Below are 25,964 nucleotides of genomic sequence, written 5' to 3'. Positions count from 1 at the left end.
TAGAGCCTGGAGCCTGCTTCAGATTCTTGTTTTCCTCTGCGCCCCCCTCCCTGCCTCTCCCCCACTCACACTCTGTCTCAAAAATTAATAAACATTAAAAAGATTTTTTTTAATTTTAACTGAGGGGAAACAAAATGAATACATATTAAGTAAATATAGAATATGTCAGAAAGAGAGAAGTGCTACAGAGAAAAATATAGCAAGAGAAAAGAGGTGGGGGTGCAGACTTTAACTCAGAGTAACATGGGAGATGAGAGAGTGAGGAAAGGAGTAATGAGATCTGCCTGAAGTTAAAAGGATTGTTCCAGTTTTTCCTCTTTATATATTTGATTAGTCATTTCAAAGATAACTTGGCAGGTAAGACACTTACAGCCCATGTGCAGGCTGCTATCTTGCTCAGAAATTCCCTGAGTTCATGTCTTTTCATCTTAACCATCTGAATTTTATATGTTCAAAGCACAGTTTTCAAGTGTACCTGGAGCACAGGCCAATTCTCCATTAACAAACAGCATTTGGAGCAGAATTAGTTACTGTTTGTAGTCCCCCCCCTTTTTTTTTTTTACTATGGACACTGGTATACTCTGGGCCAAGTTTCTTTAAGGTTTTAGTTTATAATAAATAATTCTTTTCTTCTGTGTCTTACAAAATATGTTCATCGTACAAAAATCAGAAATCACAGATAAGCAAACAGAAGGGAAAAAAAGTAACTTAGAGATGTTCATTTAAATTTTTTTTTTAACGTTTATTTATTTTTGAGACAGAGAGAGACAGAGCATGAACGGGGGAGGGTCCAAGAGAGGGAGACACAGAATCGAAAGCAGGCTCCAGGCTCTGAGCCGTCAGCACAGAGCCCGATGGGGTGCTCGAACTCACAGACCGCGAGATCATGACCTGAGCCGAAGTCGGCCGCTTAACTGACTGAGCCACCCAGGCGCCCCAAGATGTTCATTTAAAATAATTTTGGTTCACACACTTCCATTTAAGTTGTTTTTTTTTTTAAAGTTTGAAGTAATCTCTACATCCTATGTGGAGCTCAAACTCACAATCCTGAGATCCAGAGCCGCGTGCTCAACCAACTGAGCCACCCAGTTTTTTTAACCACGAAAACGTTTCAAGTGTTGTCAACAACTGTTTTGAATGTAATGATGGGTTCCACCGCTAACATGAGAGTGTCAGTACCACCGCACCATGCTGCATGACAAAATGTCCCAACTTAGCTCCCATCAGGTTTCTAATTACATCATTTTCCAAGGAGACACACATCTACACTTGGTTAGTGTCCTCGGCTTCTGAACTGATGGTGAATACTCTTATCTAGTAACTCACCTGCTAAGTTTACAGCCAGGACACATGTCCTTTTGTCACCAAGTAATTAAGGCAAAACATCAGTAACAGTAGTACCAACAACCGCTATTTATTCAGCGCTAGCCACACTGATCAGCAACTTATAAATACAAATCCAAAGCATTTTCTAAAATATTTCAGAAAATCGCATCATTGAAAAGGGTTTAATGTTGACTTATTTCCAGAAAAATCAGCTAGCCATAGGGTCAGTAAAACTCAAGAGAACCAGATAGTAGTGTTAGCTTGAACTATTCTACTTATTTATCCAGGTCCCATCAATAATTAAACTGTCCCCTGATGCCACCAGCATACCATTTAATTCTTCTGCTACACTGCACTGAAAGGCTCTGGAAAAAGTTCCTCTTGTTATATTATTTACTACTATTGCATCAGCATACTAAATTACATGTGGTGGCTCTGTTAATAAAATAGGAAATTTATTTTTCAGAAAATGAATTACTCATTGGTAAATCACAACCATGACCATCTTTACTCCAGAAAGGCAAAAGATAAAAATTTCACCCAAAGCATGACATTCTAATACCACCCTCTGACCTAATCATTCTACTTCAAGGAATATAGCATAAGGAAAAAATAGATGCGTGAAAGCTTTAAATGTCCAACAACAGGAAAAGAACATGTCCATGCAGATGGTGAAAACACGATGTGGGCACGAAGTATCCTGTTTTAAAAGATTATTTCCACACATGGGAAATGCTAACAAATTTTACATGAAAAGGGCAGGTTCACAAGCTACATGCAACAAAATCTCAATTTTGTAAAATAACATTTATGTATGTTTGTATATTACATAAATACGTTTATACATACAAATACTGAAAAGATACAGCCCAAGATACTAACCACAGGTGGTGTTCACATGGAGAATTAGTTCTGTTTTTTAATGTTTTCTGAATTTTTACAATGAATATGTATTTTTATACTCAAAAAGAAATAGATTCTTTCTCTTCCATAGATTGGTTGTTTTCAGATTTTTTAAAACAAGTTTAGAGCGTTAGAGATCTGTAGTAGACTAGTATATTTTCTTAATTTACATTAAAGCCTCTGAATGTTTTCAATGGACTAAATGAAAACACATGTATTTCTCCTAAGAAATGATTTTGTTTTCTCTCTTTTCATGCTGGGGTATGTAAGTAGAGTATGACTGGCCTTAATCACAAACAAAAATGATTCCAAATTTCACTAAGAATGTGAAATTTTTCTGATTCCTTTCAGATTGGGCCACACAATCAATAATATCAAAACTGGGATAATTCCCAGTCTGAATCTGATAACCTCTGGCATTTATGCCAAAGTGGAGTAATTCTCAGTGGCCTCCGACTAGTCTCTGCTGCTTTGAATCCCCACCTATAGCTGGATGACTGACAGATTTTGCTGCCTCATCCAGAATTGTCATTCTTCAGGATTTTCAGAAGAAATGGAGAGAGCCAAGACCACAATGTCCCATTCTAAGAAGTGTCTGACCTATGCAACGAGTAACATCTCCAGTTACCACGGAAGAACACCAACAGACTCATTTTAACTATGAGCTAAGACATACAGGCAAAGACAAAATACGTCTCCACTAGCCTGGCTGTGCAATTTATATCTCTGAGTGTTTTATTTCCTCCTCCCTGAAATGTGGATTATACCTGTTAACTGGGCAGCTGCAAGGATGCATGAGCTAATGTGTGAAAAACACCGAGCACCATGCTCGGTGCACAAAGTTCCCTAAGTGGTAGTGTACGAATGTCATTTATTGGTGAAGAAATAAACAAACCTGAATGCATATTTATGCAAAGCAAGGGAGGATAAAAACATTAATAATCTGAAAATAATCCATGGGGAAATGATAGCCTTGAAGATAATTTAAAACACACAAAGATAATTCAGCATTATGTAACTGCTACCATTTTGCTGTGCTCCCTCTAAACGACACACTTCTATTAACATTCTTAAAATTGGGAAATTAGATCATGTGATAAGGTACTTAAATAAAGTGATTGCTGCAAGCTGGCTTTGTTGTTTCCTGAAATTATGACTGCTGACGTTAATTACATTTTTATGTGTAGCATATGAACTGCACATTTTCTGGCTGCAGCCCGAAGCCCGATGCAGGACACTCTCTTTCGGCACGAATAATGGCAAGAAGAAGGCAAGGTCTCAATCACTTCGGGAGGCAGAGCTCCAGAATGGGGCAAGAAATACCTGACCACCTCTTGTTCTTTGGTAAAGAAATAAGGGCTGATAATGAAACAAACCCATGTGTACGAGGAGGCTCCAATTCCTGACCTAGGTGAAGCAGAAGCTCACAGAGTAAAAGCAGAGTCCTACCCTGTCCATATCTAACAGAGGGTCTGGAATTGAGTACTTTTTATTGTTGAATGAATGAATGAATGAAGAAATCAGTGAAGCCTCAAAGTTATGACTTTCCATGTGAAATAGCTGTGAGGGACCTCAGAGGCACGGGGGAGGGAGGAGTTGGCTGACACAGGTATTCCTTGGGTTATTCCCTGATTTCCCACTAACCGTTGAAATGTGAGAACCAAAATTTTAATGTGACTACAAGCAAGGACACTGGGTAGACGTTTCCCCGGAGTGTGCTTACAAATACGGTTTAGAACTTCATAATAAGTGATATGCCAATGCAATGGTTTGGATGTGTTTATCACAGTTGTGCCATATACTCTCCTTAAATAAGGACATACTTAGTATACTGGTTTGAGGAAACATTTAGTACAACGGTACAGAGTAAGTGTTTACAATACAGACAATAATAAAGATAATAGCTAAAAATTACCTAGGACTTCCTAAGTCCAGACAACTGGGCTAAGTGGCTTTTCATGGATGACTCACGAATCCTCCATACAATTATCTAAAATAAAATGTTACATATTGACTTTACAGATGCAGAAAGTGAGGCCTAAAAGGTTTACAATTATTCCCAAGTCCACACAGCTACCGACCGTGACAAAGCCAAGACTCATACCCAAAATACCAGATTTCAGAGCCTAAAAGATGAATCACTGTTATTCTCACCAACAGGATTCATTTATAGTTCTAAGGCCTAAATCTAAATAATCAATATTTGAATAATTTGGTACTGTTGTTTTAAAAAAGCTTCACTTCTTCTACCTGTAGAAAACTATTACTGGTTCTGATGTGACTAAAATTTAAGTTTTAAAGTTGTTGCCTATACCCATGTACGGAATTAGATATTCTTATAAGTGTCTTCCTGATTATTATGTTCACTTGGGCACAAAAACATTCCTAGAATTACCTGCTCCCAGCTCTATTTGACAGAACAGTCTGGGTACAAGGATTTTCTACCACTGGCTAAACTGAATACAATACAGCTTTGTAAGAGGCTGAACCTGTCAGGCACCCGGTATCTCTCGGGATCCCCATACAGACTTGGGGGTATTTTTGAAAAATGAAGAAGTCTCAAAATCTTCTCCCAAGAAAGACAAGCATTGTGCTCACTAAGGACTCCATAATAGTTCTAAAGGTCACTTCAGGCTGGCTCTGATGATTTCTTTCCATTTTGATAGAAAATATGCTTCTGGCACCACAATAATGGAAGAAGAGCTGGACGGAAGAGAAAGGTTTGATAATCAAAAAAGAAAAAACAGGTGGGGGAGGGGGCAGAAAAGACTAGTCTTTCTTTCTAATCTAAAGGGACCTAAAGTTTTCTGGACTTGATAAGTAGGGTTTAAGCTTCCTGTTCCTTTAGCTGACAAATGTGTCCCAGGGGGCTGATCTGGCTTCTCAGTAAGTTCCAATCTCTCCCTTTTGCTCTCTGCCTCTTGTACTTTCTTTCTCTAGTAATAATATGCATGGAAAGGTGGGGTGGGTAGTGTGCTACATTTGGTTGAGAAAGGCAGCACTGGATACCTGTAATAGTAACGACAGTTAACAGTTACCTACAACCCGGCCCAGTGACATCGAACTCTTTCCTTTCCCTGAACATGTCACGTGACTGCTTTCCGTGGGACAGCTGTCTTTGCCTGCTCGATGGACACCTCCTTCCCCAACAGGTCTCACTCCAAGTACTCCCTCCTCTGTGGAGAATTTCCTGACCCCCCAGTAAGGTGAAGATCTCCAGCTTCAAGCTCTCACAGCAGGTTGTGCGTCCCTCTAGCGGGGTGACTGTTAATTACTGTAATGAGTTCCACGCAGGCAGGGATGTGTCTTTTAACTCTGCTTCCTTAGGCCTTTTAAAGATATTTTGTCAAATAGACAGATAAATGAATTCAGCTGGGGTGCTGGCCCCAGACACCCTAGCTGAATGGTTGCCAGCCTTCCTGTCACTGGAAACATCATACAGCACCATCTAAATCTGGATAGAATGGGACCTTCTTGAGCAGGAGGACTGTTTTTTCTTCCTCTATGCAGCCTTTCCAAGACCTAACACCATCTCCTCCCCAGAGAAGATGCTCAAAAAAACCAAACCAAAACAAACCAAAACAAAAACAAGCCAGTGAACTAAATGAGGCTTCGGCTGAAACGGCTGACATCTGAGAAAATTATTTTACTTTCATGGCTCCATCTAAACTATTTTTCAGATCTCTATTTTTTTTTTTTTTAAGACACATTGGGTATTTCTCTCCCTGTTCTCTTCTTAATATGTTCTTCCAAGATTTTTTTTAAGATCCTCCTTTGTTTGAAACATTTTCTTCCCCCTATTTCACAGAGCAGAAGAGGACCCAGGGTCCACTAAATTCCATTTCTAGGTCAGAAATAGAACCTAATGTGGATACATCAAACATGGCTAAGAGGTTTTCCAGCTGGCCTGCCTAACACTACATCTTTGTTTTCAAGGGTCCCTTTGAAACATAAATATGTCATTAATCAACAAGGGGGTTCTTTTCCCCCACTTTCTGAAACTAATGCTTGCCAAATAGAGTACAGATATTGGTATAGGCAGCAAATACCACTAGCACAAAGCTGAGGAGAGATGGGGAGAACTGATGTCCTATAAATATAAACACTAAAATCTACTCTCATTGGGAGAGTAGCTGCATTCTCTACACAGGATATGGTCCAATTTTGTTATTGTTCTCAACGAAAATAAAATTACCGAGAGCTGGCTGAGAGTAGTAACAACGATAAGAAGGTTTAAAAGCCCAGCTCCTATTTTTAAAATGGATTTGGGAAGGAGGAAGCTCTCTGGCATGTAAGAGACTGAATTTTTTGTGCCCAGTGGAATTTTCTTCATTGTCACCCTCTCACAGCCTCGGCTGCTAGTCTGGTGAGAGCAAGAAAAAAAAAAAAAAAAAATCACAGTAACATTTTTCCAAGAGAGCAGCACATCTGGTTATCTTGTTCTTCACAAGTGTCTGATCATGTGTGAGCCCAAAACACAGAATTGAAGGCTTGTCCTTTCTGGTCTATTTTTTCCTAACTGCAGGCAATGCGTTCCTAAGGACAGAGGTACAGTCTACACGTACATCTCATTTCAAAATTTTGCTCACATCGTTCAGGTCACAGATTCAGTGATTTACAACTTGACAAGCAGGCCTGCTCAGGTTAAACTTTTGGTTCTGTGTCTTTAAAATATTCTTTCTTTTATTTTTATAGCTAAAACTTAACAGAGTACCATGAAGTAATGAAGACACTAGACTCCTTCTCAGTCGCGCTCACGAGAAAGCACATTACGGCAGGAGTGACGGAATGTACCTTTTTAAACATCCTGGTGGAATCCTCACTTATCTGCATGAATCGCATAATCACGTTGTTCAGATAGATGTCACTCAAAGTGGCATGGTCTTTGCTTTCTCGTCTCACTTGGTTCAGAAGCAAATACCAGCAGTTCACTGGAGACAACAAGTTCTGGTCTTTCCTGAGAAGTGAAGAAAAACAGAATTACCATCAATTTCAAAGCTGCCCCAACCAGCTGAGGGAAGTCAGCAAGGCAAACCAGGAGCCCCAACAGATGGGTATTGTCGCTATTCTTCCTACTCCGGGCATTGCTCATAGCGGCTACTCAAGAGCCAGCGTATCAGCCTTCCAGGCCGTGATGGCAGAAAGCCAGCAATTGCCTAGGCTTGGAAAGAAAACCTTGGACCAGAACACCAGTCAAAACCCACACTCCTGACAAGGGCCAGGGACCCTAATACACACAGTACTCAGGCAGGCTTTCAGCCTTAAACACCCCATTGAAGAAAGTAGTTGATATTTACATAAAAATCTATTGACTACTGTCTCACAGACAGACTGTGGTTTGCCACTGCTTACAAAGTCTGCCTTGAATGTTCAGTCTGCTGCTGGAAAAGAGAGCTGGCTAGGTACACTTTCCATGGGACATCCGTTTGAGGATTAGTTATTAATCCCCTGATCTATAAACTCCAGCTTCCCAAGAAGTGTTCCTGGGAATCACAGCTTTATAGCATTGTCTGAAGGCCCGTGAATAGAACCAAGAGGTTTACTGCCTTGTGACCTGTCATTAAACTAGTTCAGATTTGTAACTACACCTTGTTTTATTCTAGAGAATAAAGCTAAACGTGACTATAAACCACAAAATATGACTTGTAAAAAAAATCTTAAAGGAAACCTCCAAACAAAACAGTAACCAACTGGCCTTGAAAAAAAGGACGTTGCTTTTCTTTCTTCCTTTCTTTTTTAAGTCTAACTGAAAAATGACAAAAAAGGCACAAGAATGCTTATCCCACTCAGGGGCACTGGTGCCATTTGTAATGGACATGTTATCTTATTCACACTCACTTATGACTCTGAATATTCATTAAATTAGGAAAGAAATCATAAAGTCAACTCTTTCCGCCTCTAAGTTCCTCCAATTCAAGATTTGACACTGAATCAAATAAAAATCCTCTCTGGAAGGAAGGGGAAGTCTCAGACGGAAGTAGGAACAGTTGTAGGGGGAAAATCCTCTGTTCTAGGGCCCTAGCATCGGTACCAACTAGAAAAGCCTCCTGCCACACTAGAATTACACCCCCAACCTAGAGAACCTTTTTTTTTTTTTTTAAATCAAAGCCATCAAGCAAGGGGCATTGCTTCTATGGCAGACAACAGGAGCCCTTCTACTGACATTCTCTATCTAGTCAGCCTAAGAGGTATACGTTACATTAATATATTAACTTTTATGTATATCCTTTATGCTGAAGTAACCCATAAATTCTCTGAGAACATTTCCTACTTTGAGAATGTTTCCTACATTTTTGCATCCTGAGTGCCCTGCCCAGGTAAGCATTAAATAAATGTTATTTCACTCACTGAATAAGCATATATTATTGCCTTAATAGTAAGTGACAATAATATACAATAACAATAATAGCAGCTGGCCTTTACTGAGCACCTCCTATAAGAAATACTACATAAGAGCATCGAATATGGATCTATACTGTCCAAGTTCAAGTCCCAGAACTACTTACTAGCTATGTGATCTTGGCCAAATTATCTAAACTTCTCTACACCTCTGTAACTTCATTTGTAGAGTGGGTAAAATAACAGTACTTGTAAGATTATTATGGGGATAATTTCAGTTAATATATAGCTTTTAATGCTTACTATAATGCCTTAGATCCATAGTAAGTGCTATACAAAGCTATTTTTATCTAGAGGCTGGTCTAAAGATTTTACACACATTAATTCTACGTAATCCTTACCACTACAATTTAAGGCAGAAATTCTTTGTATCCACTCTATCAGTGAGAGAGGTGAAGCTTAGTGAGGCATGCTGATTTTCTGAAGACCATAACTAGTATCAGAGTCTTTGAGTTCAAGAAGGCTGATCTAATAAGCCTTGGTCATCTGTCAGTGGTAAATTTAAGTGAAGGGCTATTCTACACAATGAGCATCCCAAAGCTGAGAACTGCCAAAGATTTAACATTTGTTTAGTGAGGAGGAGAAGGGACACTGAGTGCATAACTCATGAGGGCTATCAATCTCATCAAGGACTTCGTCATGTTTCTCATTTAATGTTCATAAAATCTCATTTCACAAGTTAGGAAGCCAAGGTTCAGAAAGGTTAAACAACCTGACCAAAGTCACACAGGAAAGCCAGTATTCAAGCCAGGTCTGTCCAAGGCTTTCATAAAGTCTTTGATTTTCTTCCTACTCCTGGTTTGGCCCTTCTGTAGACTTATCTTCAGTCCCAAATTCAATAAGCTCAAGTCAAAGAAAATTCCACACTGTTTACCTTGATAAAAAACCATCTGAACAAACCAAGAGAAAGAAAAAAGGGGCAGCTGAACCACTAAGAGATCAGACTGAGGCGCATGGGCCCATACAGGTTTTCAGTTCACAACCGATTACCAAGTGCGGAACACAGAAGACATTCAAAAATATTTACTGAATGGATGAATGGGCTGTCTTCTTATTTGTAATCACTTTACAAAGGGACAGTTACTATACATGTGAATTCAGTACTGGCTCCAGCCTCCTTTCCAACTCTAGTCTCGGTCAAGTACATTTGACATTTGTCCACCCTGGGAATCCTAAGATTTATTTCTACACTGGGCCAACACTAGAGGTTAGCCATCAAAAATATTAAAAAATTTTAAAAAATAAAAGCATTCCCTATCAAGATTGTGCTGCAAAGCCAACAGTGAAGACAAAGAGAGGCTTCTCTACATCCCCCTCCAGTCTGGAGCTCAGCCTGAGCAGACTGCACTTCGTGTTTCTGCAAGGGGATAGGAGATTTTCTCTCACCAATGTACAGAGATAGTTCTGCTGGTCCGGATTTTAGGCTGGGGGCAATACGATAGGGTTGGTGATGGGAGGTCTTCCATTCCACCTCTCTACCTTGCACATGCTTCATCCTCTGCCCCACATGGGACTTAAGGGCAGCTATAACTGTCCCCTTGAGTTTAGAGTCCCCTCTTCCTTTTTTGGCCCCTGGAAATTTCCCTTCCTTCCCTATGAGTTCAGTTACACATTTACAGTGATGCCCATTATATTTTAATCAGCATTTCTGGGAGTTTTACAGCAGAAATACTTTTCAGATTGCCTAGTCTACTATTTTTCCAGGAAAGACAGACTGTGCTCCCTTTTAAATATCTCCGAGACAAAAGCCTATTTCTTTCTCCCTGCCGCATTGCTAGCTCACGCCATTACTGTGAGCGCCCCCTACGTGGTCTCCCTCCCTCTACGATGGCTTCTTCCAGTCCACCGTTCTATCCGTGGTCTTAGTCATCATTTAAAAATGAGGTCTGAGTTGGTTCACCCTTCTAACTAAAACTCTCCAAATGCTTCTCATGCACTCAGGACAAAGTTCAAACTGTCCAGTGTGACCTACAGGCCTCCTGGAGCTGGTGAAATTTACACCTGTGGCCACAGAGCTCACCACCTCACTACTCACTCCCACTGGACTCCTTCTGTTCGACAAAACTGCCCTCCACGCCCCCTTCCCTTCTGCTCCCTGATACAGGATGTTCCCCTTGCCTGGAACACCTTGCTCTGGTCCCCTCGATTTGCCAACTAGTCCTGCATGTCTTCACTTACATATCACTTCTGCCAGGATCTTTCTTTGGCCTTCCCTTCCCCACCTCCACTATAAATGGATTTCCATCGGGTCTGTCCATGGCATCCTGCACTTACGCTGTCACAGTACTTATATACTCTCATAAAGTTGCCTACTGCTCTTTCTCCGTCTCTAGGAGCTAAATTACAGAGTAAATTTCATTATCATAAAATCTGTAGGTATTTTTTAAACAAATGAAGTACAATTAATTCAAGGTTTAATTACACTTGGTCCTAAGCAGTTTACTAAAAACGCTTCCTTTAAGTCAGTCTCAACTGTAGTGATCACAAATGCGACTGAGGTGTGGGGAGCTAAACGTAAGCGCCCCTTATTGCTTATTTTCATACAAAATCACGACACAAATCTTGAGGTCTTTGCTTGAAGAAGCAGCCGTTGTAAATGTGCCCACTGAAATATCTTCCTGGGGTAGAGACCAACTCCCACTTTTCTGTAAGCAGGAATTTTATAAACACACACCTTTTCTTCCTATATATAAAGTTATCCACAAATATGTATTTACTGGAAAGAAAAAAATGTCAAGAGAACACTTTAAAAATGCGATACACTGGTGCCACAAATTATAAATGCGGAGAGTTGCTTTCATCCGTGGGGATATGCCAATCAACAGCTTATCCACCAAAGATGGAACATTCCAAAACCAAGAAAGGTGGTAAGATGGCAGGTTATCACCTTGGAAAAAAGCATTTGAGTCAAGTCTCTCTTACTTGTACTGCTGATGATCCTTGGTGCTTCTTGTTTTTGCCATGAACCTTTCAGCTAACTTCTCTAAGTTCCGAGAATATTCCGTCTCAATTTCAGCTTTTTTCCGGAAGAAATCCTGCAGGTCCTGGAGAAGCTGAACTCGCATCTCTGTTTGCTGCTCCAGGCATTTTTGCTGTTCTACCAGCTGAGCTCGGATTTCTAAGGAAAGAAGAGAATCCATTTGGCGATTTTGTGAAAACTACTGAGGTGTGCAGTTACGTGCAAGACAAAAGTAACAAATCCTATTTTATGTTTAGCTCTGTATCGGACCTTTAGGAGACTGCTGGGTCCAGATCGGTTCTTTACATAATCTGTTGACCCTTTAAAAGAATGAGCCAAGTCCCAGGAAAGAATGTAATAAATGAGGGTGCAAATATGGGTTACATCTTCAATGCCACAAACATGCATGGAGTCATGAGGGCAAATAAATTAAGGCTTTTAAGATAACAATTCGTAACCTGTGACATCTTTGGGTAGCTAAGTACATTGTAATTTTTTCGACAGCGCTTTACCTCAACTATCCGTTTCAAGTTTGAATGGCAAAGATGTGAGCATCATTCCTCCCAGACTTCTGAACCACCACATATGTGCCAGTTGGTAGACACATACAGACACTGTCATCTGGTAATTTTTATTTAGTGCATGAATTTCTAGTTTGTGAAACTCACAGCTTCTGGGTTTATAGGGATGCCCTGCCTAAAAATAATTTCTTTCTATATTCAAATAATCCGTTCGTAAATGGGATCCTCAGATTCCACTTTATTATTCTGTTCCAACATCAAAGGCGCTTCACTTGGCCTTCAGTTTTTACACACTGTTCAAACTAACAGTTCTATTGACACATATAATCCTGAAAAGAATCCTTTGATGATTTTTAATACATTAGGAAGGTGAAGGTTAGTCTTTTACTGATTTAGGGGAAATAAACCACACACACAAAAGCAAACGTGTGTCATGCAAAACTATCGGTCAATGACTGTAACAAAGGAACCTGTGTGTTTTGGAAAATGAGATACAGCAATAACTCTGACTTGCTTTTGTCTGAGAGACCCAGCGCTAACCTCCAGACAAGACAACTCATACTGGAAAACTTTATTTCATCTTTCCCAGAGTCAGTGAGTATTCCCTAAAAGCCCTCTCTTTGGGAAAGATAAATGTAGTAGGATATAGAAATATGTCCGGGGCGCCTGGCTGGCTCAGCTGGCGGAGCATGCAGCTCTTGATCATGGGGTTGGGAGTCTGAGCCACACACTGGGTGTAAAGATGAGAGAAAAAGACAGAAAGACAGAAAGACAGACAGACAGACAGAAAGAAAGGAAGGAAGGAAGGAAGGAAGGAAGGAAGGAAGGAAGGAAGGAAGAAAAGAAAGAAAGAGAAAGAAAGAAAAGAAAAGAAAGAAAGAAAGAAAGAAAGAAAGAAAGAAAGAAAGAAAGAAAGAAATGTCCAAATAACACCTCCTCAATCCCTTTCTAATTTATCCTTCTTCAACAGCGAGAAACTGAGCTCACAATATGTGTACATACATTTGGCCATGTTTAATCAAGCTCAAGTTTAATCAGCAGGCCGGTCAAGTTCTGAATGGGGAGTCAGGAAACTTGCTCAATTCAATAATGGCTACCAATAATCAAACACTATTATACACCCTATTAAAGTAGGTACGAATATTATCCTCATTTTACAAAGAAGAAACTGAGGTTTAAGGAGATTAAATACTTTATCCTGGCAAAAAAGATACAATAACTATGAAACAAGGCCCTCAATAATGTCATGTTCTAGGCAACGAGGCTTTAGGGGGAGGACTGGGAAAGCACAGGAAGCATTTCTTTTTTTCTTTTTTTAAGTTTCTTTTTTATTATGAGAGAGAAAGCAGAGAGAGGGAGGGAGGGAATCCCAAGCAGGCTCTACACCATCAGCACAGAGCCTGACACAGGGCTTGAACTCACAAACTGTGAGACCATGACCTGAGCTGAAATCAAGAGTCTGATGCTTAACCAACTAGGCTACCCAGGTGTCCCACAGGGAGCATTTCTTAAGTGTCCTTCCTTGGTTTCTCCACCTCTAGATTGCAGGATCCTGTTATTAATCTCATAGAAGTGTGGTGAACACCAGAGTGAAAACATTATCACAGGCTTTTAACTACCATGAACAGCATCTTTTTTTTAGTCAATCAAAGTAAGTGTTTTTCAATACAGTATTATAATCACTGTGTCTGCCAAGCTCTTTCCCCCACAAATATAGAACTATTTTTGTCTCATGAAGAAAAAAGAAATCAAGGGTGGGGGGATTTCTCATTCAGGAATCTCAGTAAGCCTTTTTAAGATTTGGTAATTTTAGCACATCTTGCTGTGCTAAGAGAAAATAAATCAATCGTCTTGGGCTGTCAGCTAGGGTTTCCCCCCCCCCCCCCCCTTTAAGCTGCTTTGGTGCCAAATAAAAAGAAAGAAAAGTGGCTGAGAGTACAGATCTCAAGAGAACTACACAAATATTCTCAGGGGTTCCTTCTTCATCCCCATTCTTAGATTTTCTCTTGCTTGCCTCTTTCAGGGTTTAAAATCAAGAGCCAGGGAATTTTGAGAAGGAGGACTGTATTTAAACAGTTAAAAACCTCATCCTCTTTTTGCTGGGAGTAACAGTTATTTCGTATCATCAGTAATTTCCCCTTCAAAACAGGACACTAGCAGCATTTTCAATAAGGAAAATGTGAAGGGACAGAACCTAGGGTATGGTTTTGAGAAAATAAAATACGCTCTAAAATCTGGAGGAGAATTTGTTTGATTACCTCTTTACTTTAGACAAGGTGGAGACAAATGAGGAAAAGATCACAAAAAAAGATCATATACAAGTACTACCATAAGACATGTCTTATTAGAAAGGGAAAACCTTTGAGTTCCTTACACCATACCCGAGCCACAATGTAGCACAATGTTAGAGTAGGTCACTTCCCAGTACATGTGGTATGGCTTTATTCATGTGACCTCACTAGATGTGATCTAACATTACATGGCACTGATGAATTTAAAAGAATTTTAAATAAATGAATAAAATAGTCCTATACATTTTGGTCCACTGCTCAGAACATATCAAAGAAGCCACTGATGCACTGTGCCCCATACCATATCAATCCTTGCAATGGGACCACAGGTGGCTATAGGATGTAGCTGTCATTGGAGGTACCAAAGAATCATTAGGGCTGGAACCAGTGAAAGTATCACATTAAAGACTGATTTCTAGAGAAAGTTTGAGTCTTATTTCTGTAGGAGGGATTACAGCTTCCTACCCACCTGCAGATGCTTTAAAGACAATCTTTCAGAACCCCTTCTATTATTTTTTTTATATTAGTATTGATCTGGATCCTTTTTTTTTTTTTTTTTTTTTGTGATTCAAGCTCCATTTTAATTTAGTTCATCAAGCTCCTATTTTGTGTTAGGCAGGGTCTAACTGGAGTTAGGAGGATTTCTAAGACACAACTCATTCCAGTAGGAAATACAGATCCTAAGTTGATAGTATGAACACATTATGCTCTCTGCTATAATGGAGAAATGCACCAGGAAGCTATGGAAAGAGGAGCTGACCCAGACGATGGAAGAGCCTACAAGACTTAATGCCCTGAAGGATACGTACATTACAAGGTATACAGCTATAACCACTAAGAAAGTGGGAGGACAACACATAGAATGGAGAAATATTTGCAAATTATGTATCTAAGAAGGAACCTGTATCTAGAATATATAAAGAACTCTTACAAGTCGTTAATAAAAACACAAATAATCCAATTTTTAAAATGGGCAAAGGATCTCAATAGACATTTTCTCCACAGATGATCTACGAACGGCCAGTAGCAGATGAAAAGTGGCTCAACATCATCAGCTGTCAAGAAGAGGCAAACACCACTTCATACCTGCTTGGATAGTTATAATAAAAAAGACAGATAATAAGTGTTGACAAGGATGTGGAGAAAACAGAACCCTCATTCACTGCTGGGAGGAATGCAAAACAGCACAGCTACTTTGGAAACAATCTGGCAGGTCCTCCTAAGGTTAAACACAGAGTTAACACATATGTAGCAAACCCACTCCTACCTAGGTACATACCCAAGAAAAATGAGAACACAGAAACTTATATACAAATGTTTATACTAGCTGAAAAGTGGAACAACCTACATGTCCATCAGCTGTTGAACAGATGAATAAAATGTGGTCTAGGTATAGAAGGTTACTCAGCCATACAAAGGAATGGAGTAGCGATTCACGCTACAACATAGATGAGCCTTGAAAATATAACCTTAGTGAATGAAACTAGTCATGAAGGGAAACTGCATTATGACATGTCCAGAACAGAGTAATGCATAGAAAGCAGATGAGTTGTTACTATGGCTGGAGGAGTTGGGAGAAATGGGAGGGGATTGCTAAGGGGTATGCGGGTTTCTTTTTGGGACGATGAAAACGTTCTAAAAGTGACTGTGGTGATGGTTACAAAGCTGTGAACGTACTGAAAAACAGTGAATTGTACACATTTAGTGGGTGAGTTAAATGATGGGTGATTTATAGCTGTTATATAAAAAAAGACAGGGACGCCTGGGTGGCTGAGTCAGTTGAATGTCCAAGTCTTGATTCCGGCTCAGGTCATGATCCCAGGGTTGTGGGACTGAGCCCCCTGACAGGCTCTGTGCTGAGTGTGGAGCCTGCTTAAGATTCTTTTTCTCTCCCACTCTCCCTCTCCTTACTTCTCTCCCCCTCTCCCTCCCCCCTTTTTGCCCCTCTCCCTCTCCCTCCCTCTCTCTCCTTCTCTCTCCCTCTCCCTCCCCTCCTTCTTCCCCCTCTCCCTCCCTCTCTCCCCGGCTCATGCTCTTGCTCTATCTCAAAATAAATAAATAAACTTAAAAGAGAAAGATAAACTATTGCATCACAATTTCATGAAATTTCAGTTGCTGAGACATTTCTAAGAATGATGATAATCGTAATAGCAACAAAATAAATCCTCGTATTTCCATGTCTAATAATTTCTGATAGTTAATCAAATCTGACAACATAAGGGCAACCACTTTAAAATGATGTTTTCATGGTGGCTCTTGCTTCAGTATTTTTACTTCATCTTCTGTAAGCCAGAACAGTAAATGAACTAACTGGCTAGGATCACTGGTACCTTATTAATTGCTATAATTTCTAATGGTATAGAAAAGATTTACCTAACAACATCAGGAGGGACTTATTACCATGACTCCCCAACAACTGCATGAAATACTGCAATCTTTTTTAGGCAGAAAAATGCCACCTCTGAGGAGGCTCTAAGCAGTCATTATTTAAATCTGGGTCAGGACCTCCTAAATAATAATAATGGCCATTTTCACAAGGCTAACATTTGCTGTGTTTTAAAAAACGACTCTTATTTCATTTCTGTCCTGCCAGAGCATTACCACAGAAGGAACCAACATTAATAATCCAACAACAAGACACAGAAAAGTGTGCTTTCAAACTACTCAATTAATTTGTAAAAAGAATTGAAATAGTTCCTCTAAGCTATAAAAATACGCTAATACTAAAGAAAATGGAATTGACTCGGAAAGGAGGAAACAGAGGCATTTCTTCCTATTGCTCTGCTAAAAAGGAAGTCCTAATTCTTAAAATAAATTTGTGTGAGGCCACAGGCTGATGCATATTTCGTGGAAAGACTGAGTCTGTGAGACTGGCTTGCTTCTCTGGTATGTTACTAAATGACTAGGGTTAGTGCACAGAATTGATGGATGGGGTGTAACACTCATAATCGTCCAGCAACATTTCTAAGTTATCACAAACCATCTCAATTTTTTCATAGTCTTGTTTGCTCAGATTTTCCTTATGATAATAAGGCTGTTAGGCTTTATCAGTACCTTCACCCAATGGATATAAGGTATTTCCCCCAAATGATAGGGGAGAGCGGTCGGAACGTCTCAGAGAACTCAATGGGACTCTGACAGGTTCTGTCGATTGCTCACGGGCTCGCTGTTCATGTGAGTATCCATACAACCTTGCAGCTGCTGATTAAACACCAGCTGCAAACTCGGGTGAAATATGTTGTTTAGTTAGAAATTTGGAGCAAAAAAGAAAAATCCACAAAAGTAAACAAAGGTCACTTCTCCATTTCACCAGAAACCTGAATCCAAGACCTGTGCTTCTCTTACGCTCTGCAAGGAAATTAGGTGACATCAATACGGACCCAGACTGGAGTTACGGCATTATCAATCACAAGTCATTGGACGTGGGGCAAGTCACTTAACCTCTCAAATTTCACCTTGTGAAACAACAGTCCCACCTCCAGAGACCGGTGAGGATTAAACGGGAAGATGGGAATGCCAGGTACACCACCGCCTGCAAACCACCACGAAACAGGTGACGATGCTACGACTCGCATCAGCAGGCTCTCGTTACGGTCACTGACTATTCCCGTGGGCAAGGCTCCTTCAGGGGCTACAAGTAACAGACTGAAAGTCAGGAGCCCCCTCCTGTGAGAAGACAGGCAATGCACATGGTGAGAGCCGCTGACCTTTAGGGCCTTAACGTATGAATGTCAAGGAGTAAGGGGAGGTGTGCACAAGTTTCCACGGTTGGGCAAAGGGGTGGGCCCTGAGGAGGTGATCCCGCGGCTGACTTGGCAGCTTGTTGACATGGGCAGAGGGAAGGGTCCTCCGGGCCCAAGGACTAGCACGCGCACACGCAGGGCCTCTCTGCTGCGGCAACCCAACCCAGGATGGCTAGGGGGGTCCAGTTAGGTTCCTAGGGCAGCCCCATGGCTTACTTACAAGAAGTAAGAAGTAAGAATCTTACTTACAAGAAGTAAGATTTTATATATCTTAATAGCCAGTTTCCCAAACTCGTTTCAAGACAAGAACCACTGGGGGTGCTTACTAAAAATACCATGTCCAGTCCCCTGAGCTCAGCTGGCTATTTTTATCTTGTTGGTCTGGCAGGACCTGGAATGGAGGGGACTTTAATTATGTGCCCAGGTGAATCTTTCCAGTGAGCAACTCCAGGAGACACAAGTGAAGAAGAACTCAACAATTCTGAACAAGGAAGATACATAATCAGACGTGCATTCCAGAAAAACCACACAAATAACTAAATAAGTGAAACGCTAAGCATCCTACACTTCACGAAATAAGAGCTGGCTTTGTAAACCGTATGGTTCCCTGTCTGAACTATGAATTTCTGGGCAAAACGAACTAACAACAATAAAAACACTCACAAGATTGAATGGTATCCACGTTCTCCCCTAAGCCTATTATTTTAATCAGTTATGAATCCCTCATTTCTGTCATCTGGTGTGGAACTAATGAGAATTTCCATTTAATCTGTTATCAGAAAGGAGAAGCTGATTTTCAAACACATTGTAGAGAACGTTTTGAGCTAAGCTGCCTGATAGGTAGCCATTAGTCACACTAAGCCCTTCCAATGTGGCTAGCCCAAACTGAGATGTGCTGTAAGTGTAAACTAGAGGCAAGATTTTTTTTTTCTTTTTTTCAGAGACAGCTTGCACATGTGTGTGTGTGTTAGAGCGGGAGGGGCAGAGGGAGAGAGAAAAGTCCCAAGCAGGCTCCACGCTCAATGTGGAGCCCAACCCAGGGCTTGATCCCACGACCCTGGGATCATGACCTGAGCCAAAATCAAGAGTCAGACACTCAACCAACTGAGCCTCCCAGGAATCCCAGATTTCAAAATCTCAGTACGAAAAAAGAAAGAATGTAAAACGTCTCACTGATAACTACTAATGTTGAAGTTTAAAAATTTAGACATTGGGTTACATAAAAGACATTATTAAAATTAACTTCACCTGTTCATGTTTCTTTCCACTTTTCAAAACGACTATTAAAAAATTTAAAATTGGGGCGCCTGGGTGGCTCAGTCGGTTAAACGTCCGACTTCAGCTCAGGTCACGATCTCGCGGTCCGTGAGTTCGAGCCCCGCGTCGGGCTCTGTGCTGACGGCTCAGAGCCTGGAGCCTGATTCCGATTCTGTGTCTCCCTCTCTCTCTGCCCCTCCCCCATTCATGCTCGGTCTCTCTCTGTCTCAAAAATAAATAAAAAAACGTTAAAAAAATTTAAAAAAAAATCTAAAATTAAAAATATGGTTCAGGGCACCTGGATAGCTCAGTCGGTTAAGCGTCCGTCTTCAGCTCAGGTCACGATCTCGTGGTTTGTGGGTTCAAGCCCTGTGTTGGGCTCTGTGCTGACAGCTCAGAGCCTAGAGCCTACTTCATATTCTGTATTTCCTTCTCTCTCTGTCCCCCGCTCATGCTCTGTCTCTTCTCTCAAAAATAAACATTAAAAAAATTTTTAAAGAAATACTGTTCATGTATATGACCATATACTGGTATATACTGGCCATATATGGCCAAAGCTCCTGTAGGATATGAGTAGATTAGCAACCAAGTTTCTCATAAGTAGAATCTGAAATGTGGAGGTCTCATCAGAAGAGGCTTTTGAAGAATTAGCAGGCTTGATTAGAAGACAAAACTTAAGCATAAGGCAAATATAGGATAGAATACAGAGTAGCAAGACACTAGCTGCAGTGAGAAGTGTGACCTTGGAGGAGTAACTATCTCTTGGAACTCACCTTTCCTCAACTGCAAAATGGTTACTAATTACAGATGTTATATCCCCCCTTTCAAAGCCGATGAAAGGCTTTAAAGAGAAAAGACTTTCTCATCTTGTAAAACACTGTATCATATAAAATATGTAATGAAAAATAAAAAAAGTTCTAGATTTGATCATGCTGACTACACAGGGCTAAAGGACTTTCAGAAAAGGAAAGTTCATGGACTAACAGGTTATCATCAGTGATCCCTTTAGAGGGCAGGCACTGGCCTGCACTGCCTTTAAAGAATATGCAGAATTTGGAAGGCTGTGCAAATTGGGGGGATGGAAACACAGTTCCTTGAACTAAAAATGTTATTTTTGATATCGTGGCCCAGAAGAGTTAGGTTCTAGGGAAGGAGGTTTAGGGTGGCTGGACCAAACCTAGTCTTTTTCTACTTCCTATTTTTATTTATTTATTACATTTATTTATTTTTGAGAGACAGAGAGAGACAGAGCATGAGCAGAGGAGGGGCAGAGAGAGGAGGGGACACAGAATAGGAAGCAGGCTCCAGGCTCTGAGCTGGCTGTTTAGCCAGACACGGGGCTCAAACTTGTGAACTGTGAGATCATGACCAGAGCCGAAGTTGGACGCTCAACCGACTGAGCCACCCAGGTGCCTCAACTTATTTTCTTTTTTTAAGTTCATTTAGTTTGAGAGAGCATGAGCAGAAAAGGGGTAGAGAGGGAGGGAGAGAAGGAAAATCTCAAGCAGGCTCTGCATTGTCAGGGGGGAGCCCAAAGCGGGGCTTGAATTCATGAACTGTGAGATCATGATCTGAGCTGAAATCAAGAGTCAGATGCTTAACTGACTACACTATCCAGGCGCCCCTTTTTCCTACTTTTAAATTAGGATATCACCAACAATTTAAGCAAATTAAATAGCACAGACATATATGACATCAGGTTGCTTCCATTCTAAGCTGAAAACCATGGCCTGATCCTAGAACTCTAGAGATGGTTAGAATAATTTGAGGGGAGTAGAATTATGATAAAACCTTTTGGAATAAAACAAGGTAAGAAACTCCTCAGTACAGTTATGCCTCATTGTTTTGCATATAAAAGTAAAGTCAATTTCACAACATTTCTGACACTTAAAGAGAGGCCATATCTACATTCTTAAGTTTTCATCACAACATCTCCATTTGAAAGGACATTAATGTCAGTATCATTTGAGAATAAAAGCTTAGTACAAAAGCATCCATTTTCATAGCTTTTGAAAGCTAAACATTGTATTTTGGCCTAGATAACATCTTCAGGTGAAGTATGGAAAACAAATTTGCACCTTTTTTCCCCCCAGATGAAAGCCAGCTAGCCAGGATAAAAGGCAGTAAATTAAGGTGATCAATTATTGCTGTTTAATACACTGCAAGAAACACCAGTTTAAGGAAGTACAGATCTAAATGATTCACTATCGTGCCTGTATTTGGAATGCAGAAGAGGTAAGATTTAATTAACTTCTCCATAATTAAGCAAGCACATTTCAGCCAGTATTAGATTGACTTTTACTACCAGAAAAAGACCATGTGTGGAAAACACTGGTCTATAGAAAGCACAAGGATTTACATTTTGGAATGGCCTGTGTTGGTGATCTTTCAAAGGTTCAAGGCATTTTCTAAACGTTGACTTTCTTTCCTGATATAATTCAACATGAAGCCTCATGGAGTAAACAGAAAAGCCTACACATTTTTGTGGAGTAAGTTTTAAGAATGAAAAACATTTAAAGTAGTTTAATCTTTTGTACTGAATCACTTGCAAATTGAGGCTTTTTCTTTTCTTTTTTCAAGATTTTAAAGTAATCTCTACACTCAACGTGGGGCTCGAACTCACAACCCCAAGATGAGGTTGCATGCTCTGAGCCAGTCAGGCGTACCAAATTGAGGCTTTTTCAAATTAAGGCTCTTCTCTTTATTGCAGTAATGACAATTTTAAAGTGCACAGTTTAACCTCCCAAGCAATTTACTATTTACATGGTAAATATGAGACAATACTGAATTCCTACTAAATTCCTGATTCTGTGAAAGGTACTGGAAACAGTTTGGCTCATTTAATTCTGACAACAATCCTATTATTTAGTGACTCCACTACATAGATGTGGATATCAAAGCAGAGAGAGGTTATTTTGTCCAAAGTCTACAATTATTAAGTACTAAAGCTTGAATTCCAGCATGCTACAAAATGGTAACGTTCAACAATTACACATAGTATATAATCAAACGAAGCAAGTCCAAGTGATCCAGACCTGGCCTTCTAGATAATCTGAAAGAATGTATATAGATAATGTATACAACTTAATGTAGCAAATAAAGTTTAACTGCCAAGTATCTAGCATCGTTTAGAAAAGCAATGATTACATTTCTATACTTACTTAAATCAAGAAAGCCAAAAGAACTTCCTCTTCCCCACAAAATTCAAATATTTTATAAAAACTAGCTAAGTGACTAACTCCCTGGTATTTTCTGAATGTTGTGGCTTTATGGGAAATTATGTATTTAGGTCAACTATTGCTGTTTTTTAATTGTTTTTAAGTTGTAAATTGTTAGAAATTGGTACTATGTTAAAATTATTGTAAAGCTTTGAACTATACAGATTATAAATCCCTTTAATACAAATATCATGTCTCTAAATTTCCATACAACACATAATAGATGCTCAATAACCATCTCTGATATACGTTTGCTTCAGTAAAGATAACAAGGTATCAGAGGGCTTAGTTATGTACATATGGACCCAGGACCCACATTTTGCTAAAACATAAAATGGTTTTCCATTTTCCTCTCCCCACAACCCATAGTCCCATCACTACCCCTTCTTTATTTGCTCCATGTGGTCCTTCTGGCATCCAGCCCTACAAGGTCTTTCCCATTAACCATGTTCTATTTGGTCAACGGTGGAAAAAGACTCCCGTTAAATCCACGGACTGTCGTGTTCTACACATCTCATCTCTCAATTAAAGATATTTTCTACGTCTACTTCTACTACAGACAATACCTTAGTCTAGGAAAATGACAAAGGAAACCCTAATCATTTCACTTAGTTATCTTTAGGTCTCTATTAGAGACTTTGAATGGATCGCTATTGGCAAATTTCCATCTTTGATTTAACTACAGCTCAATAAGTGAGAGCTCCAATAACGTCTGGCTCCAAAGTGAACTGCAACTCTGGTTCAGGAGCTGATACAAAAGAAAGCAGAACGTGGTCAAGTACTTATGCTTCCTCAACATTCATTTTCCATTTACTGACAGTCACAGTTCTGGAATATGGAATCAATGCCTTTGAGGGTTTAGGCTACAAAATCCTTAAAAGAGATCATATTAAAATACATATATTCATATCTATTTACATTTATTTTTCAAGATTTTTCAGGCCTAAGCAAATACTGAACATCAGCTTGTTAAAACGTCAGAAACATTAATTTTCTTCATTATTTTATCTCTTCAAAGTACCAAAGAAAATGTCCAACTTGATTGACAACCTATGTATTAAAAATAACATTCTTTTATTTTATCCTCAGATTGGAGCCAAACTCTACAATAAAACAATATTTCTAGTCCTGCACAAATATCCAACTTTTACCCACATAATCTGCAAAACTTGAAATCAACAATGTTCACCTCGACAATGTCCACTCAAACAAGTGAGGAAAGAAATGCTTTTAACTACTCATCTGACAAACCAAGCGTGTGCCAGGTGCTGAGCTCTGGGGAAACTAAGATAAACCAAACTGCTTTGTGCCCTCAGGGCCTCTCAGGCTAGCTCCAAGTCTACAGACATGAAAACAAGCAACTGTTATTTTTATAACGATCATCATTTACAATGCAGCGCACTAAGTCCTATAACGGAAGCACGAGAAAAGTGCTGTGAAAACACACAGGAAGGAACAACAAAGTGCCCAGGGAAATCGGGGAGAGCTCTGAGGGGACACCAGAGTTAGCAGATAAACAGGCAAGTGCTGAGCTGGGAGCAGCGAGGGGAAGGGTATTATGGACAAAAGCACAGGCATAAGACTACCTGGAGAGTCCAGGGCATTACACGGATTGCAGTCTGTTCCATTTTGCGGGGGGATAAGGTAAGCAGGGGCTGGGCCAGTTATTAGGGGAATTTTAAAGGAAACACTCTAAAAAGGTAAGGGATGCTTTTTTTTATTCAGTTCCTATTCACTTACTATAGCGAATGTTTCAATTTGTTTAATAAGTTAGAAACAAATGCTGATTATTCACTTTTAGAAAAGATAGCTGTAGGACGATGTCCTAACTGATGAAATTACTGGAAAATGACATCTCCTGCCAAATTACTGACAACAGATTTCTTAAAATTATTTTATGCTAATTTAGACAAGGGAGAACAGTGTCGACTATATTCAACAGACTACTGATACGGAATGGAAGGATTTATAAATACCATATATGATCAGAGTTGCCTTCTACTTCACCTTTTTAAAAGTTTATTATATTTTGAGAGACAGTGTGTGTGTATGTGTGCACCCAAGCATCAGCAGGGGAGGGGCAGAAAAAGAGGGAAAGAGAGGATCCCAAACAGGCTCCATGCCTGGGGCCTGATGTGGGGCTCAGACTCATGAACTGCGAGATCATGACCTGAGCCCAAATCAAGAGTCAGATGCTGAACCGACTGAGCCACCCAGGTGCCCCATTTCTACTGCACTTTAATTAGATATAACTTTCAAATTAAAGTAGCTTAAAATGACAAATTATTCAAAATACCTATCTTCTACCTTTCTTATCTCTTTTGTGGCCCATCCATTTTATAATTTACCTTGAAAAGGTACACTTTTTAAAAGATACTGTATCATTTCATCTTCACACTAAAAAGCAGTTCAGAAATACTAATGTAAAAATCCTAGCATCTTCTAACCTTATACCTCTTTATAAGATCTCAAATACAATATTAGCTTTATGACCTCTGCCATGTCCACTTTTTTCAAAAAATTTTTTTTTAATTTTTTTTTAACGTTTATTTATTTTTGAGACAGAGAGAGACAGAGCATGAATCGGGGAGGGGCAGAGAGAGAGGGAGACACAGAATCGGAAGCAGGCTCCAGGCTCTGAGCCATCAGCCTAGAACCCGACGCAGGGCTCGAACTCACCGACCACGAGATCGTGACCTGAGCTGAAGTCGGACGCTTAACCGACTGAGCCACCCAGGCGCCCCTCAAAATTTTTTAATGATTATTTATTTCTGTGTGTGTGTGTGTGTGTGTGAGAGAGAGAGAGAGAGAGAGAGAGAGAGAGCGAGCACACGCACAAGTGGGGGAAGGGCAGAGAGGGAGGGAGACATAGAATCTGAAGCAGGCTCCAGGCTCCGAGCTGTCAGCACAGAGCCCGACGCAGGGCTCGAACCCACAAACTGTGAGATCATGACCAGAGCCGAAGTCGGTCGCTCAACCGACTGAGCCACCCAGGCACCCTGCCACGTCCACTCTTTTACATAGCTACTCTTATCTGGAAGACACTGATTTTTAAATATGATCAGATAGATGAGTAGGCCAGTGCACTGTTGTGAAATGCTGTCCTTCCTCCAAATCCTCAGCACCAGTGAGCTTCTCTCCACCTCTCCCCCGATGTTATGCATCCACAATCTAGACATTGCCTTTTACTTGAACCTTTGCTCCCCAGGTCTCTACCCACACTGTGTACTTCCTCTGTTAAATCTGACTCTGTTAAATAGCACTGTCGTGGGGTTGCTGACAGCAGTGACTCTCTCTTTGGCCCTGCATCTTGTTCATGTTTGCTAGATGACTTTCCTTGGAAGCAC

The 25,964-nt window shown here is 40.2% G+C and overlaps 1 protein-coding gene across 6 annotated transcripts in view; it reads right to left on the bottom strand.

Moving 5' to 3' along the window:
- SRGAP1 (SLIT-ROBO Rho GTPase activating protein 1) overlaps positions 1-25,964 on the bottom strand; it is a 282,321-nt gene that overhangs the window by 131,895 nt on the left and 124,462 nt on the right. For all 6 annotated transcript variants that reach the window (XR_006204927.1, XM_042947058.1, XM_042947053.1 and 3 more), the window contains exons 2-3: positions 11,551-11,746; positions 7,024-7,186 (exon numbers count right to left, since the gene is read on the bottom strand). Coding sequence is in view for 5 of the 6 variants with exons in the window: in XM_042947058.1 (XP_042802992.1) it covers positions 7,024-7,186; positions 11,551-11,746 (359 nt within the window). In the remaining variant the exon portion in view is untranslated. The remainder of the gene's footprint in view (positions 1-7,023; positions 7,187-11,550; positions 11,747-25,964) is intronic.

This window comes from Panthera leo, chromosome B4 (genome assembly GCF_018350215.1).
Source record: "Panthera leo isolate Ple1 chromosome B4, P.leo_Ple1_pat1.1, whole genome shotgun sequence".
In the NCBI taxonomy this organism is placed as follows: Eukaryota; Metazoa; Chordata; class Mammalia; order Carnivora; family Felidae; genus Panthera; species Panthera leo.
Note: the sequence above shows the minus strand (reverse complement) of the source record. Positions and strands in the feature narration are given on the sequence as shown.